The sequence below is a fragment of the Hemicordylus capensis genome, chromosome 1 (assembly GCF_027244095.1).
Source record: "Hemicordylus capensis ecotype Gifberg chromosome 1, rHemCap1.1.pri, whole genome shotgun sequence".
Lineage (NCBI taxonomy): Eukaryota > Metazoa > Chordata > Lepidosauria > Squamata > Cordylidae > Hemicordylus > Hemicordylus capensis.
The window spans coordinates 6,155,875-6,173,324 of NC_069657.1; the positions used below are offsets into that span (position 1 = coordinate 6,155,875).

Genomic DNA, 17,450 nt, shown 5'->3' on the forward strand with positions numbered 1-17,450 from the left:
AGTTACCTCTATTCGGCCAAGAGTAACTTACATTTCTTTCCCCCACTTGTCCTTTTAAATATGTCCAAGAATTCAGGTCTAAAGCACAGAATGTGCTTTTGTTCTTTTGGGGGGGAAAAACCAGTTGAGTATTTCTCAAGTTATTAGCCTTTGAAGTCCCCACTATAACAGGGAAATCAACTGGCGGCATGTATCAACTCATATCAACACGTATCAAATTACCTGATTGATTCTTCTGAGTACTGTACTATTTCCCCCCTTCAAAAAAGATGCCAGGCTTTCTGCCTGCTTAGCTGCCCAGCTTTATGGGCCAAATAAGCCACCATAGCAAGTAAGCCACCACTAGCAAGCCTTAGCAATGGCTACTAGTCTGGTGGCTATAGGCCACCTCCAGCCTCAGAGGCAAGGTGTTGCTAAATATCAGTTGTAGGGGAGCAGCAGCAGGAGAGAAGGCATGCCCTCACCCCCTGCCTGTGGGTTTCTCAGAGGCATCTGGCTGGCCACTGTGTGAACAGGATGCTGGTCTAGATAGGGCTTGGGTCTGATCCAGCAGGGCTGTTCTTATGAGATTTTCCATAGCAAAAAACTTTACCAATGGCCTGGATCCACTAAATTCCTGCTAACTGGGCAAAGAAGCACCTTTTCAAGTAATTGCTTGCTTCTGTTTAAAAGGGGGAGAGCAATTGCCCTTTTCTTTCTCTCTCTCTCTCTCTCTCTCTCTCTCTCTCTCTCTCTCTCTCTCTTCCCCGCTTTAAGAACTTTTGTCAAAAAGCAGTAAACAGGTAGTAGTAGTAGTAGTAGTAGTAGTAGTAGTGTTCAGCCACCTAATGGCGCAGTGGGGAAATGACTTGATTAGCAAGCCAGAGGTTGCCGGTTTGAATCTCTGCTGGTACGTTTCCCAGACCATGGGAAACACCTCTATCGGGCAGCAGTGATATAGGAAGATGCTGAAAGGCATAATCTCAAACTGCACAGGAGATGGCCATGGTAAACCCCTCCTCTATTCTACCAAAGACAACCACAGGGCTCTGTGGTCGCCAGGAGTCGATATCGACTTGATAGCACACTTTACCTTTACTTTACTAGTAGTGTTCATTCCATCACAGAGTCCTTTCCAGTGGTTGTTGCTGGTATCTTCCTTACGTTTCTTTTTAGATTGTGTGCCCATTTGGATAGGAATCTATCTCCTTGTTCCTTTTGCTATGTAAATTGCTTTGTGAACTTCTTTTGTTTAAAAATAATTATAAATGTTCTGAATAATAATAAAATAATATATTTAGACACAGAGAATACAACAAGGAGAGAGAAGGAGGAGGAGTAAACAGGAGAAAAATATGCATATATGAATAAAGGACAGCAGGGAAAGCGAATACCAGCTAGTCAGAGTGCTGAAGTCTCAACCTGACTTCCCAGGAGTGCCTGTTTCAAACCCCTCAGCCTCTGAAAAGTCACCAGGGATTGCCCATGCTCTATCTTCACATCCATAAGAACTAGAAACTTGTTGGTTTTCATGTACAGTTCTAATCCATACGCTTGCATAGCACACTCATAGAATGTGCAGAGCCTGTGAGCATGAATCACGGCCCTAGTGAAGCAGGTAATAAATTTAGGTCATTGGTTAATTTCTTCTTCTTCTTTACATTGGATATAGTTGCCAAAGCTTTAGGTACTTTCCAGGCATTGAAAATTGTTGGGAAGTGGGAGAGGACAATAGAAGGCAAATGACCCATTTTCCAATCATCACATCCCAATCAATACATTCCGATCAACACACCCCAAGTATGAAGGCAGCCATAGTCATGAATAGAGTGACTGTCTGCTAACAAACCAGCCATCTTATCTACAGATACATGTTTAATGTTGGTTTTGTTTTTCTGAAAAGGTTTTGCAAAATTCCCCGGGATTCCCTGCTGATCTGTGGAGGAAAGTGTGAGCCTTCTGCTTTCTTCTATGACTAGGACTGCATTTTCATTGAAACTTGGCACAGAAAACTGCTGTAAAATGTGCCCAGAAATGCTGCAGAGTTGGCATTCCCAGAGTGGTAGGCTGGAGTTGAAATGCATGCCAAATTTGCATGTAAAAAATAGATATGTGTCCTGTAATGACCATAAATTATGCAAATAGAGCAGATTTGCCTTCCCTCCCCTTTTGTAATATTCTGTTATTTTGCATCATTTATGCTAGTTTTGCTAGCCATGAGTAGGGGGGCAAGAGCAACGAAACTCAGCTCCATTTAAAACTGCTGAAAATAGTCTCCAGCCACCTGTCTGATACCTGAGTTTCCAGTATGCATTGGCCATATGCTTTCAAGCATATCTGGAGGGCTAGAAACAATCTTTCTTTCTTTCTTTCTTTCTTTCTTTCTTTCTTTCTTTCTTTCTTTCTTTCTTTCTTTCCTTCCTTCCTTCCTTCCTTCCTTCCTTCCTTCCTTCCTTCCTTCTTCTTTTTGCTAAATGCAAGGGAGATTCTTGGGAACTGAATTCTGGGCCTGCTGTAGTCCTGCATATAACAGTGTTTGCTCGTGTTTAGCGCTTCTTACCTTTACTTCTCTCTTCCTCTCTTAAATTGGTATTTTTGACACTTTTGAAAACTAGGTTGTAAGCCTCTTGGGGCAGGGACCTAACTCTTTGGCTGCCATGCTTTGTCAAGTGCCATATACATACAGGGCCAAACAAACAAACAAACAAACAAAATACATTCTAGTGAACTTTCCAGCTATGCCTTTCCTAATAATAGTGCTCTGTCCGTCCTTCCTTCCTTCCTTCCTATATTAAAGTTGTCTGCTGATCTGGAATAACGCCTTTGCTTTCAAAGAACAACTTTAGTTTTCAAAGACAGCCTTATACCAGAATGAAACAGAAAGGGGCGGGGGTTTCTTTACATGCACTGCAATACTGAGAAAGAGATGTTATGTTTAGGCTGCAGTCCTCAGAACACTTACTAGCGAGTAAGACTGTTGTGAGGGGAGTTTTCTGGAATGCACTTATTTGGATTTATTTTATGTTGTTCCTTAATTTTGCTGCCACCATTTAAACAGTCTCTGTAGGGATCTATACAGCTTCCGTTAGAATCTTTGTTTTTAAAGTGTTTCTCATCGCAGCTCACGCAGCAGAATCCTCTTTAAACTTATGTAACAGAGGACATTACTTTGTTCCCGTTTCCCCCAGCCTTTTCCTAGGCTGTACATCAGACACTTTTACACAGTGAACCTCAGTTCCAACCGCTCACTTCAACAACTGAACTCTTACCTGCTTTCTAACTGAACATTTTAAAACTGCCTGCTCCTCTCTCTCTGCGAGGGGTTTCCCAGGCTTGACTGCAGGGCTTTTCTCTGCTGGACTTGTACAATTAATATTTATATACTGCTTTTCAACAAAAGTTGCCTTACTACAGGTGGCCCTTGTTATATACATAAGCACATAAGAACAGCCCTGCTGGATCAGGCCCAAGCCCTATCTAGCCCAGCATCCTGTTTTACACAGGGGCCCACCAGATGCCTCTGAAAAGCAGACACGCGCGAGGTGAGGGGGACATGCCCTCTCTCCTGCTGTTGCCCCCCCGGCCACTGGTATCTAGAGGCATCCTGCCTCTGAGGCTGGAGGTAGCCTATGGCCACCAGACTAATAGCCATTGATAGACCTGACCTCCACGAATTTGTCTAAGCTCCCTTTAAAGCCATCCAAGCTTGTGGCCATCACAACATCCCGTGGCAGATAATTCCATAGATTAATTATGCCCTGTGTGAAAAAGTACTTCCTTTTGTCGGTCGTACATTTCCTGACCTTCAGTTTCATGGGGTTCTGGTTCTAGAGAGAGGGAGAAAAAAATGGTCTCTGCCTACCCTCTCCACTCCATGCATAATTTTATATGCTTCGGTCATGTCTCCCCTTAGTCGCCTCTTTTCCAAAGTAAAGAGCTCCAGATGCTGTAGCCTTTCCTCATAAAGAAGATGCTTCATACCCCTGATCATCTTGGTTGCCCTCGGACATGGTTATCCCTGGATATAAACTCTAAAGAAGGGACAGGAGGGGAGGATTGGGGGAGGAGTGGCACTGTATGTCAAAGAAGGGATAGATTCCAATCAGCTAGAAAACCTAGATGGATCGGAGTCCTCCACAGAATCATTATGGGTAACATTATGAGGACTGAAAGGAAATGTGTTACTAGGGACATGCTATTGCCCTCCGGATCAAAGTGCTGAGAGTGACCTGGAGTTGGAGAAACAAATAAGAGAGGCGTCAAAGAGAGACAGGGCCGTAAGAATGGGTGACTTCAACTACCCACATATAGACTTGGAAAATCCACAATCAGGTAATGGAAGAGAGGCCAGATTTCTAGACGTGTTAAATGACTGTGCCTTAGAACAGTTAGTTGCTGAACCAACCAGAGAGATGGCGACCTTGGATTTAATCCTGAGTGGTGCCCAGGACCTGGTGCGAGATGTCAGAGTTGCAGAACCATTGGGTAGCCGTGACCATAGTGTGATCCAATTCAGCATATATGCGAGTGGAGAATTGTCAAGGAAATCCAACACAGATGCGTTGGACTTCAGAAAAGAAAACTTCTCAAAAATGAGGGGACTGGTAAAAAGGAAGTTGAAAGGGAAATTCAGGAGGGTCCAAACACTCCAGAAAGCATGCAACCTATTTAAAACCACAATACTAGAAGCACAGTTGGAATGTGTATATCAAGGAGGAGGAAAGGTACCACCAAGTTCGGGAGGATGCCATCGTGGCTAACAAGTAGAGGCAGGGAAGCTATAAAAGGGACAAAGACTTCCTTCAGAAAATGGAAGTCCTGCCCAAATGAAGAGAACAAGAAGGAATGTAAAATCTGGCAAAAGAAATGCAAGGAGACAATAAGGGATGCAAAAAGAGAGTATGAGGAGCATATAGCTAGAAGTGTCAAGGGGAATAACAAAAACGTCTTTAAATATATCAGAAGTAGAATACCTTCCAGGGAGGCAGTTGGCCCCTTAGAATAGATGATGAGGGTGTGAAAGGGATTATTAAGGAGGATGAGATTGCAGAGAAGCTGAATGAGTTCTTTGCATCTGTCTTCACGGCGGATGATACTGACCATATACCCTCTCCGGGATTTAGCTTTTCGGGTTTAGCGGCTGAAGAACTGGGCCAATTTGAGGTGACAAGGGAAGATGTCCTAAACTGACTTGAAAAACTAAAAATCAACAAATCTCCAGGGCAAGATGGTATCCACCCAAGAGTTCTGAAGGAACTCAAATGTGAAATTGCCGATCTCCTAGCAAAAATATATAACTTGTCCCTACAATCAGGCTGTGTACCAGAGGACTGGAAAGTAGCCAATGTGACTCCGATTAGGGATGTGCACGAACATCTTCGCAGGCCCTTTTACAGGCCTTTGAACAGATTCGAGCACTGGGGGGGGGTTGGAGTTCGAAGGCGGGATGTGTGTTTCACTTTAAGGGCGGGGAAGGGTGCATGTACCCCTCCCCCCCGCTTTTCCCCTGCCGGCACCTGGTATTTTACAGTACATGTCCTACAGGGTGGCAATGTACTTCCCTGCGGCCCCATTTGTTCTTTGGATGGAAGTGGCTGGAAGTAGCTGACGTGAGTGTGTGCGTGCGCCCACCTTGCGCTCGCATGCGTGAATATCAGGCAGGCAGGCAGGCATGTGCACACATCTAGGCGTGTTTGTGACGGGCACACTCACACCAGCTACTGGCTGAAGAGCAAACAGGGTGGCAGGGAGGTACGCTGCCACCCTGTAGGATGTGTAAAATACTGGGCGCTGGCAGGGGGAAAGTGGAGGTAAAGGTAAGTGCACCCTCCCCTGCCCTTAAAGTGAGACCGTCCCCACTGGCCATCGAGCCACTCCTGCCTGGTTCCGTGCACATCCCTAACTCCAGTTTTCAAAAAGGGATCCAGGGGTGATCTGGGAAATTACAGGCCGGTCAGCTTAACTTCGGTGTGTGGTAAATTGATGGAAAGCGTAATTAAGGACAAAATTCCATGCTAGTGATCATTAGGAAGGGCATTGAAAATAAAACTGCTAATATTATAATGCTCTTATACAAATCTATGGAGTGGCCACATCTGGTCACCATATCTTAAGAAGGATATTGGAGAACTGGAAAAGGTGCAGAAGAGGGCAACCAAGATGATCAGGGGCCTGCAGCAGCTTCCTTATGAGGCAAGACTACAACACCTGGGGCTTTTTAGCTTAGAAAAAAGATGACTGTGGGGAGACATGATAGAGGTCTATAAAATCATGCGTGGTATGGAGAAAGTGGAGAGAGAAATTCTTCTCCCTCTCACATAACACTAGAACCAGGGGTCATCCCATGAAACTGAAAGTCGGGAAATTTAGGGCTGATAAGAGGAAGTACTTTTTTACACAGCACACAATAAATCTATGGAATTCTTTGCTATGGGATGTGGTGATGGCCACAAGCTTGGATGGTTTTAAAATGGGATTAGACAAATTCATGGAGGAGAGGTCTATCAATGGCTACTAGTCTGGTGTCTGTGGGCCACCTCCAGCCTCAGAGGCATGATGCCTCTGAATACCAGTTGCAGGGGAGCAACAGCAGGAGAAAGGGCATGCCCTCAGCTCCTGCCTGTGGCTCCCAGCGGCATCTGGTGGGCCACTGTGTGAAACAGGATGCTGGACTAGATGGGCCTCCTTGGGCCTGATCCAGCAGAGCTGCTCTTACGTTCTTATAAGCAGCATGTTAACAATGTGAATGTTTGGCTTTATCAAAGTGTTTTAGAGTTCAGTTACTGATCTGGCAGGCTGTGTTGAAAACCGCAGCTTTAATGATTTGTTTTTAAGGTCTGTTCTCCTTGCATCAACTTTGAACGGCCAAAGTCATGTCATCGCTGCAAACTGATGGATGGACTCGCCCTTTCACCCTCCTCCTGCTCTTGTGCGCTTCTTGTGTGTCTGCAGCAAGCAGTGCAGAAGATGCGTTTCTGGAGCTAGACGCCCAGGAGTATTTCAGCAGCTTGCAAGCATCTCAAGCATCTTTGGTTTATTTTAGGAGAGACTGTGAGTATTTTCTGGGTCTGCTTTTTATTACCTTTGGCTTGCAGGATTAGTAAGCAACGGAAGGGGGGAAATGGAAGGACCATATGAAAACAGGGATGAGGCCATAGCTCCGTGGTTTGCTCTGCATGCAGAAGGCCCCAGGTTCAATCCCTTCCATCTGCAGGTAGTGTGCAAAAGTACATTTTTTCATAGGGGTGGTTCACACGTAACAGAAATGAACCACCTACTTGTGTCTTCTCTCCTCTTTTTTTTTGTGTGTAGTTAATTCTCTACTCTTTTTCAGAAAACTGTAGAATGCAATTCTATCCAAACCATTAAACAATGGTTTGTGCTTGCTCTCTAAACCAGGATTGCAAACCAGCTTCATTCTGGCTGCAAATAAGTAAGAGATGCAACCCACTGTGAGTGCTAGGGAATCCAAAACCGACTATGAGGAGCACCAAAAGGATCTCTCCATACTGGGTGAATGGGCAACAAAATGGCAAATAGAGTTCATTGTAAATAAACCTCAGGTGATTCACATTGGAGCAAAAAACCCCAACTTCACATATACATCGATGAGGTCCGAGCTGTCATTGACTGACCAAGAAATTAGCTCTGATTGTCAGGAGCCATCTGGACTAGAATCAGGAACCCTCATTTCTGTGTGCAGCTGCCCTGTGGGGTGAGTGAGCCACCAACTGCAGTTTGCAGCACCTTTCTGGGCAATAAGTGTTTGCAGGTTCTGGACTGGCTCTGCCTCACCTGGTTGGCCATTGGCCATCCTACTCAGGAAGGCCTCTCAAAACTTTCTGTTTCAGTAGGACTTCACTTGAGAAACAGTTGTCCCCCTGACTCTGGCTTGGTGGCCAGCACTGGGACAGCTCAGTTTTGACCCAGTCTGAACCGCCTGACATCTCTAGTGAAGAGCTTTAGAAGAACAAATATCCTCTATCAAGCATTCTCAAGTTTGGGCCCTGGAGGTTGTTGGACTTACTGTTAATCAATCAATTAATTAATTAATTAATTAATTAATTAATTAATTTATATACCGCCCTTCCAAAATGGCTCAGGGCGGTTTACAATTAAAACAACTTCTAAAACAATGAAAAGCTAAAACAAATTAAAACAATAAAACAACTAACAATTTAAAAACATTTTAAAACAAAAATTAAACATTGTCCCCAGACCCCAGCTCAAGAAAACACGTAGACTTAGTATGGAAGAAAAGGGCCACAACTTTGTTAACTATTACACAAAGCATGGCAGACTGGAACACCAGGTGATTAATCACCCTTAGAGAACAGTGCGGGCCAATAGAAGCAGGTCAGAACTCTGAAATCCTACCCAGCGCCCTACTGGGCGACACACCCTGGCTCGGGAATGGGCAGGTACACTCCACCCAATTCCTTCAAAGCCGACCCCCACTTCTGTAAGAGAGGATCTGGATACTTCTAGGCATTCGTCCACCCCGGACCGCACAGCCCAAAGGTTGGAGAAGTCCTGAAGCAGGGTTCATGGCAATCATTCTCCCCGTGCCACACAGGCTACAAAGGAGCGATTAACCAATCACCCCTTTTACATATCCAAGGGTGCTCACCGATGTTCTAACCCTCAAATTACCACCCCGCCCGCATTGTTCCTGCCATTGTGGTTGACCTAACTCTAACTACGCACCCAGGACACAGAACGGAGTAGGCGGAAAAAACCCCAACCGTGGCCAATGGGTTGGGAGCAAAAAATTCCTACTCGGCCCCTTCAGGCGGCCAGTCGCTAGACCCGCTCTGTACCGGGGGGGGGGGGAGGGAGGGGAGAGCTCCTTCTCCTGTGACTGCCTGGTCCCAACTGAAGAGAGAATGAAGAATGAATGAAGAATGGGGCGGGGATCGGCCAATCCTGGCCGAAACCCCGCCCCTTGACCAAAAGGGTCAAACGGAACCCTTCCTGGTCTTCGTGCAGGACAGGCTGGGACAAACTCCCTCCCATCTGCACAAGGCTGGGGGGGGGTGTTAAGTAATTAAAAACCCTAACTCAAATTAAAAATTAAAAAAAAAAATTTAAAAATATTTATTTATTTTTTAAAGTTCCCTCTAAGATGTGTGCATGTGCGCACGCTCACAAGTTTTTGGATGTCCTCTCAGTTCATTTTAGACCCCGCTCAGTTTGAATCAGGAAGGCCCCATTCTGAATGCAGATCCACACACACTGCCTTGATACTGCCTGCCAGAACAAAATTCATTCTGCACAGAGATGAAAAAAATTAGAGGGACTACTGGCTGGAGTACAACTTCCATCATCCCCAGCCACAGTGGCCGAAGGCCATGATGGGAGTTGTAGTCCAACAACCTCTGAGGACTCAAGTTTGAGAGCCCCTGCTCTGCTTGAAAGAACCGTGCTGCCACTCCCAGGATCAGGGTCTGGCCACTGGTTGCAGAGAGGAATGTTTCCTCTGAGCCTCTAAATCTGGTAGATTTGGGGACTGCAGAAGCCCTGGGCAGTTGGTCCTAGTTCAGGGGTTCTCAATCTTGGGTCCCTAGATGTTGTTGGACTACAACATCTTGGTGGTGGGAGTTGTAGTCCAACAGCATCTGAACATCCTGTTTTGACAAACCCTGCATTAAAGTCACATGTGGATTTCAGGTTCAATGAGCATTTTAACACAGAAGTCTGCATTTCCATCCCCACTTCTAAACTGAGTGCAATTGATTTGGCAGGAGCACCTAGCTACTTTGCTGGAGAGACAAATGAAGGAGACATTGTAACTCCCTGTGTACATTAAAAAGCATTCAGATACGTTAATTAATAATGATAATTGGAACAAGCTCTTGTTCACATTCCAGTTTCTCCATCTTCTGAGGTGTTTCTGGAGCAGCTGGAGCACTCCGTAGAAGGTCTCCGAGATTATGGGATTTCAGTCTTAAAGGTACGTTGGAATATAGTCTTCTGGCCTGGCAAAAAAGGCAAATCTATCCAATTTGGGAAATTATCCATTTCAAGCTTCTAGACCTGAGGCAGGCAGCTTTGGGTCTCTCCAGCTGCTGCTGCTGGCTCTCTGCAATTGATTGTGGCTAAGGATGGTGGGAATTGTAGTTCAACAACAGCTGGAGAGCCAAAGCGGCCTACCCCTTTTCTAGACCAGAGATTCTCAATGCTGGGTTCCCAGATGTTATTGGACTTCAGCTCCCATAATCCCATCCCCAATGGCCTTTGGTTGGGGATTATGGGAGTTGAAGTCCAATAATATCTGGGAACCCAACGTGGAGAATCCCTGGTCTAGACCATTCAGCAGCTGTTCAGAAATGCTTGGTATGAATATTTCCCAACACTCTTAATTTGAGCCACACCAGTTGGCCATGGTATTCCGAACGTTAAGGGGTTAGGATTTAGATCTGGATCCCAGTGCAGGAAAAGGTTTAGAGATTTCTTCTACCTCGCCATGGTCCTGATCTGTACTGTGTCCCCTTGGGGCTGATATTTCTAAAAAAAATGCAACCCAAACACACAAGGGCCAAATTGTACATTTAGTGTAAGGCCACCTAATAGCGCAGCGGAGAAATGCTTGACTAACAAGCAGAAGGTTGCCAGTTCAAATCCCCGCTGGTACTATATCGGGCAGCAGCGATATAGGAAAATGCTGAAAGGCATCATCTCATACTGCGTGGGAGGAGGCAATGGTAAACCCCTCCTGTATTCTACCAAAGAAAACCACAGGGCTCTGTGGGTGCCAAGAGTCGAAATCAACCTGATGGCACACTTTACTTTACTTACAAGGCTAAATCAAGATTTCTTTCTGATGTGACAAGTTGTTGATGTGGGTTTTTTGGTGTGCTTTTTAAATGGTAGAAGTGCTTTCAAATGTGCTGGAGTGACATCTTGTGACAGCTAGCTAATATTGCAAGCATTATAACTACATTTGAAACACTTGCCAAAATGTGAGGTGGAAAAATTTATTTATTTGTTTATTAAAATTTTCTTATATACCGCCTCCTCCAAAGACTCTAGGCAGTGGACAACAATACCAATACCAATTAAATAATAATTTTAAAAAATTAAAGGGCAAATCCCTGGCAAAACAGGTGGGTCTTAAGAAGGCCTTAAAAGCAGCTAGGGAGGGGGCTGAATGAATCTGGGGGGAAGCGAGTGTTCCAAAGATGAGGGGCGAGAAATGTGAGGTTTTTAATGTAAACTGCCCTGAGGCATTTTTGGAAAGGCAGTATAGAAATCAAATTAAATCAAATAAATGAATAAATGAATAAATAAATAATGAAAGTTCTTGTGTGAGGACTACAGACCACTTCATTATGCACTTTGTTGGCTCTAGGCTTCACACGCTTGTTGTTATTACCTGTGCAGAATGATAGGATGAAGGTTATGGAGATTGTGGAACACGCTCCCTACTGAAATACGATCCTCCCCATCTCTGACAGTTTTTAAAAAGCATTTGAAAACCCACCTTTTCACTCAAGCTTTTTCAGTTCCTTTAAATTATTTAGTTTTTTAATCTGTGTTTGATTTTAAATTGCTTTGAATTGTTTTAAGTGTTTGTGGTATACAAATATTTTTAGTAAAATAAAAATAATAACATAATACAAAAAGCATTTGCTTTGCATTTGGGGGCATTCCAAGAGCTCTGCATATATTATCTCAATAAGAATGCTCGTGTGTTGGTCTTCTTCATAGGTGAATTGCCAGAGAGGAGAAGCATCAAGTTACTGCAAAGAAGACAGTTCACTGGGGAAAGCATACCTGTTCAGGTAAGTTATGCCTTTGATTGCAGAGGAGGAGCTCTCACTGGTACTTCCTCTGTTTTGGAAATGAGGGCCTTTTCCTCATTTTCATAGTCAAGCCCCTCAGCTGGACGGATAGCTTTGCTTGTTTTTGCAAGGGGGAAGTCACCTTCACTACTTCCTATAGAGTCGAGGGCTGATGGATCTTATTTTATGTATAGAATGCCATTCACAAATGTGGCACTTTACAAGAAATGAGACACATTTCTTGTAACCCCCAAGGAGCTTACAATATGGATACTGACACAAGAGTGATAACTGGAGGAGCAGAGGGGGGGGTGTAAGTTCGGGGAAAGAGGGGAAGAATGGTTTTGGCTTGTTTTGGTTGCACGTTATTGAGCTTTCTTACAGGAGGGAACGGAGGCTAAGACATTATGCCAAAGGCTTCCTGGAAAAGTTGGCTTTTAAGAGGGGATTTAGAGGTAATAAGAGATGAGGCCTTGATGTCTCACTGTGAGGTTTGGAGACATTTATAGCTGGTAAACCAGCCACTGCCCCTACTTGAGGAAACTTCCAACACTCACCCTGAGCCCTCAAGCATCTCAGGGTGGCTGTGCTTGTCTTGACATGACAATCTTTCTGTCTTCACTTGGGAATTGAAGTAAAATACGTCACACAGCATGAACCACCACCAAGGATTTTTATTCTTGTTTGAAATAAAGATGACCCTTCTCTCCTTTACACAGAACTACATAGAGCTCATCTACACATCAGTCACAGTAAGACTCCAACTGACCTTAACTGTCAGACTCTCCCCAATCTCAAGAACCTCAAGACTCTCCTGTTTTCACAGGCTTTTAACTAGAATCTCTCTATATAATTCTCTACGGCGTCCCCGTGGCTATTGCCATGTGTGGCAGCTCTTGCAAGAGTTTGCGAGCAGCTGCCGGGAGTGGCAAGAGCTGGTGAGGAGGGAGGGAGGAAGGGAGACCGAGGAGGAGGAGGAGGAGGCACCATTGCAAGCTGCCGAGGACGACTGAGCAGGCGGTGAAAATGAGGCCACTGGCCTCCTCACGAGGAGAACGAGAGCTGGCCGGGGGAGGTTGAGGAGAAGGTGCCACCGCCACTGCGAGCAGCCAACAAAAATGGGCTGCTGGCCTCCTCGCGAGGAGGATGAGAGCTGCTGGCAGAGAGGGAGACTGGCTGAAGGGATGGGAGGAGAACTGGCTGAGCCCCGAAATGGAGGGGGAGGAAGAGAGAGCTAGGGGTGCAGATGCTCTGCGCCTGGGTTAGCTAGTTAATTTTAATAATTTTAAAACCTTCTTTTAATATCTATTTTATTCTGTTTTTATTGTTATGTATTTTAATTTGTAACTTTTAGATATTTTAAATTTTGCACACCACCTAAAGTTGTACATATCAGGCAGTATAGAAATATGATTAATAAATAATAAATTTGCATGTGGAATCCCCACTGTCCAATCACAATAGTGCTTTTGCTGCCTCTACTACATTCAGTACAAAACTTCCAGTATAACTTTGTACTTTGCCACACTGAAATACAAAAAAATACTTCCTAATTGTAATTCTAAAACAAAATAACTCCCTATTTTGTCACATTGGCATCACACAGGGGTTCTTGGAGGGAGGCAGTAAGATGTCGGCTGAGGCCAGACATCCTGCAGGTCAAAGCAGGGGTTCCCAACCCCACAAGTCCCATCATCAATTCCTCAGCCACAATGGCCAGCCCCTTTTTGCATGAGCACAGAGTTTTGTCACTTGTTTGTTTAAGAATTTATGTCCTGCTGGTCTTGTGAACAAATCGAAATAACTGATGATGGAAAAGGCAAAGAAATTAAAGAGATTTTATTTCTTTATTTGTTTGTTTATTTATCATATTTTTATACCACCTGATACATATATCTCTAGGTGGTGTACACAATTTAAAATATTTAAAAGTCACAAATTAAAATACATGACAGTAAAAACAATAGAATAAAATTATTAAAACAACTTTTTAAAAATTATTAAAATCAAAATTATTAAAATTAGTTCTAATTAAAAGCCTGAGAAAACAGGAGGGTCTTGAGGTCCTTCCTGTAAACAAACAGAAGGAGATGCCCTTATTTCAGCAGGAAGCTTATTCCGAAGCCCTTGGAATTTTTAGCAATGAAAGCAATATAACAGCAGAAAAGAGTAGCAAAAATGGCAGCAATCTGAGAGCACATTAAGAACGGTAGATAAAATCAGTCACAACCCCCCGCACCCACTACGGCAGCAGGGAGCACCACAAGCCATGCATCTGCCACTACCAAAGGCCAGCAGTGAAAAATCAATAATGAGAGGCCAGGTGGATTTCCCTTGGGAAGGCATTCCAGAGGGTCAGTGCCACCACTAAAAGGCCCTGTCTCAAGTGGCAACTTGCTGCACTTCAATCAGCCAGGGAACATGGAACATGACGTCAGAGGTACAGGGGTGGTGGGAAATGTATGGGAGGAGGCAGTCTTGAACTCAAGGGTTCTCAAACATTGTGATTCTGTGACCCCCTAAAACCAGGGATTCTCAGACTGTGACTTGGGACTCCCAGCCGGGGGAAGGGATGGGTCACAAGGAACTTTGAACCATTTAAAGTTGCTTGAGACCCCCCTGTCCCCCCACCATCCAGAGGGAGCTAGTGTCGTATATACAATACTTTTGATTAAGTGAAATGTGTGCCTGCTGAGGACATATACTTTTATCTCAACTTAGGCTTTTCCTCTCCAATCAAAATGAACCCCTGTGGTGTTAGGCTAAGTTCATCCAAGAATAGTTCAGACAAGTAAAAAAGGAGATGGAATTTGTTTCTTCTCTAACGCCTCTTTGACAATTAACAAACAAAATAAATGTTGGCATTAAGCCAAGGTACTTTCTGTAAAAAAAAGTTGCAAAACTCAAGCATTGATGTGGCTTCATGATACATGGCTACCATAAAGGCTTTGCAGGTTCAAAAGCAGTAGCAATAAAGCAAGAATATCAAGAAAGCAAGCTTCAACATCTCTCTCTCTCTCTCTCTGTGAGGGCTTGCTTGGAAAAGCATTCAAGGTTGACTTCTCCATCTCAGATGTCTTCAGACCTGCTTCAGTCTCCACTCAAGATGTTTCCCTTCTCTGCCCAACAAACTCAGCCCTTAGTTAAAGGATTTCTCTCTCTCTCTCTTTCCCTCCTACCAATCTGAAACAAAAGTCAGGTGCAGATGATCTCATTGTTTTGACTAGGAGGGCACAAGTGAAGGCCATGTGCACTCAACAAGAAGTGCTGCTCTCAGCAGAAGCAGGTGCTTGATGTAAGGATACACAAAATGAGGGACACTTTGGAGCCACATTGAGGCCCTTTATGTGAGGATCCACAAAATGGCTTCTCTGAGGTTTGCTTTTAACTTCTTTTCATCTTTAGAAAGCAAATACCCACCGAATACCTCTGAAATATGGATGTGATACGTGACACTGGATCTTTAGTCTCTCAAAAGTGTGGGGACAGTCAGCGCTATGGGAAGCAGATGGGGACAGCGGCTGGCAATTACCCAGCACCTCTACCACTTGCAAAGCCAAGGGCGGCACTTGGTTGACCAACAGGCTGGAAGAGAGTTCCTTATCAGGAGACAAGCTACTCCTGACCATTCCTGTGCCCTGGAGACATAGGGTGATACCCCTGCCTCCCAGCTCCTTCTGATCACTGTGCCCTCTAAGGCATGCACATGTGCGTGCGCTCACACATTTTCTGATGTCGCTCCGTAAATTTTAGAGCCCGCTCAGGTTGACTCCGGAAGGCCCCGCTCTGAATGCATATGCACGCACACACTGCCTTGATAGTGCCGCCCAGAACAAAACTCACTCTGCACACAGATGGAAAAAATTAGAGAGAACACTGCTTCTTGACCCCCTTGGAGGTTGCTTGTAACCCCCTGGGATAGTCCTGACGCAGAACTTGAGAACTCCTGCTGTAATGCAATTCTTAATCAGGAGGTCCTTTTTAATGCAGTACACATGAGGCACGGGCTTCCTGCTCTCCAGCTGTGTGGATTCTCCTCTGGGGACCAAAGATCAACATGCGTCCAATTTCCTGTGTCCAGTCAATTGTTCACAGTTCTCATTTCCGTCCGCAGGGGCCGCGTACTGCTTCGTGAGCTCCCCACGGACGCCTTGTTCAGCGTGGACGCCATTGTTGCCAATGTCCTTTTGTAAGTCAGTGTCCAGTTCCTTCATTAGCTCAGAGGTGTCTGGCTTTGGGGAGGAGAAATTCTCCAGAGTGCCCTTTCTGCTCTCTCGCAGTGAATTATAGGCGCGGGCGTTGCCTCAGAGTTGGGGAAGGAAGGAAGTTTATTCACTCCCCTCCTTAGCTTCACTGAGCTTCTCTCCGGGAGACTGTCAGGCCCACAAACCCCGTCCCGACTGCTCTGCTCACCCTCGGCAGCCTCTGCCTTAAATAAAGCCCTGCATCCCGGACACACCTCCCCGCTTTCGGCCGGCTCTGTCTTCCCTGGCTAGGCACGTGTCCTGGACACCCAACCCCGGGCCTCCAAAGGGGACTCATTCCCCAACGCCACCCGCTGCCTTATCATGCCTCCAGCTGCTTGCAGCTGTGGCGCTGCTATCCTGGCTAGTCCCTCTCCACCCATCTGCTGCCTCTTGGGCGACACCTGCCCATCCCCCAGCAGCTGTTGCACATCTCTCCGAATCCTCTCTGGCTTCTGAGAGGTAATTGCCGGGGCTGTCCTGGCGTCTGGAGCCCCCGGCTTCTCTTGGCACTCTACCGGCTGGCTGGGCACACGTCCCTGTCTCCGGGAGGAGGGGAGGAAACCGCAACAAGAGGTTTTTTACTGGTCTCAGCTCGTTCCTGTTGAGTCGCTGCAGGTTATGGGGAGCAGCCGAGTCTGAGGAGTGCAGCAAGGCCCTGCAAAAGGCTCTGGGAGAGCCGAGAGTGTGGCAGAGGGCAACAGAGCGGGCCTGGCAGTTCTGATAGGACAGGCGTGCGAACCTGAGGCTCTGCAGCTGTTGTTGGACTACAGAGCTCATCATCCCCAGCCACAGTTTATTCCAGATGGGGATTATGGAGTCCAGCAAACAGCTAGGGAGCCCCAGCTTGGCCATGCATCTTATAAGTCGGCCAGACCTTGTCACATGACCTCCGGTGGCCTATGGCTGTTCAGGAGTCTCTGCCCCGTTTTCTGGCAGTTCCTTCCTTTGGCGGCTGCCCAGTGAGGGTACGTGAGAGGGGTAGGCAACCTGGACTCTGCCGCTGTTGTTGAACGATGTCCTTCCCAGCCACAGGTTATTGATGGGATGATGGGAGTTGTAGTTCAGTCACAGCTGGGGAGCCAGAGTTGCCTGCTGCCACTGGCACCCAAGCCAAATCTCTGCCTGATATTTCCAAAGCTGCAGGTTCAGATCCTCCCATGGTCTTGCTGATACCACTGACTCCACAGACTCACGAAACCCCTGCCAACTGGGGCACTTTTCCCAAGCGGTGAATCTCTTATATTTAGCAGAGGGAGAGCAACTGACCCTACTGAACCCCAGTACAGTCTCGCTCCGGTGGTTGTTGCTGGTGTCTCCCTTGCCTTCCTTTTTAGATTGTAAGCCACCTTTGGCCCTGGGCTACCTTCAGGATCAAAGGCAGGATGCCTCTGAATACATGTTGCATAGAAGCCATGGTGGGAGAGGGGTGTGTTTTCATCTT

The 17,450-nt window shown here is 45.7% G+C and overlaps 1 protein-coding gene across 8 annotated transcripts in view; it reads left to right on the top strand.

The window, feature by feature from the left end:
- TXNDC16 (thioredoxin domain containing 16) overlaps positions 1 to 17,450 on the top strand; it is a 65,428-nt gene that overhangs the window by 4,389 nt on the left and 43,589 nt on the right. For 5 of the 8 annotated variants that reach the window (XM_053276689.1, XM_053276723.1, XM_053276679.1 and 2 more), the window contains exons 2-5: positions 6,814 to 7,029; positions 9,849 to 9,931; positions 11,689 to 11,762; positions 15,877 to 15,951. In XM_053276689.1, the coding sequence (XP_053132664.1) occupies positions 6,852 to 7,029; positions 9,849 to 9,931; positions 11,689 to 11,762; positions 15,877 to 15,951 (410 nt within the window). In that variant the 5' untranslated portion in view covers positions 6,814 to 6,851. Of the gene's footprint in view, positions 1 to 1,882; positions 2,042 to 6,813; positions 7,030 to 9,848; positions 9,932 to 11,688; positions 11,763 to 15,876; positions 15,952 to 17,450 lie in introns of all 8 variants that reach the window. The other 3 variants (XM_053276715.1, XM_053276697.1, XM_053276741.1) reach the window with 2 other exon arrangements.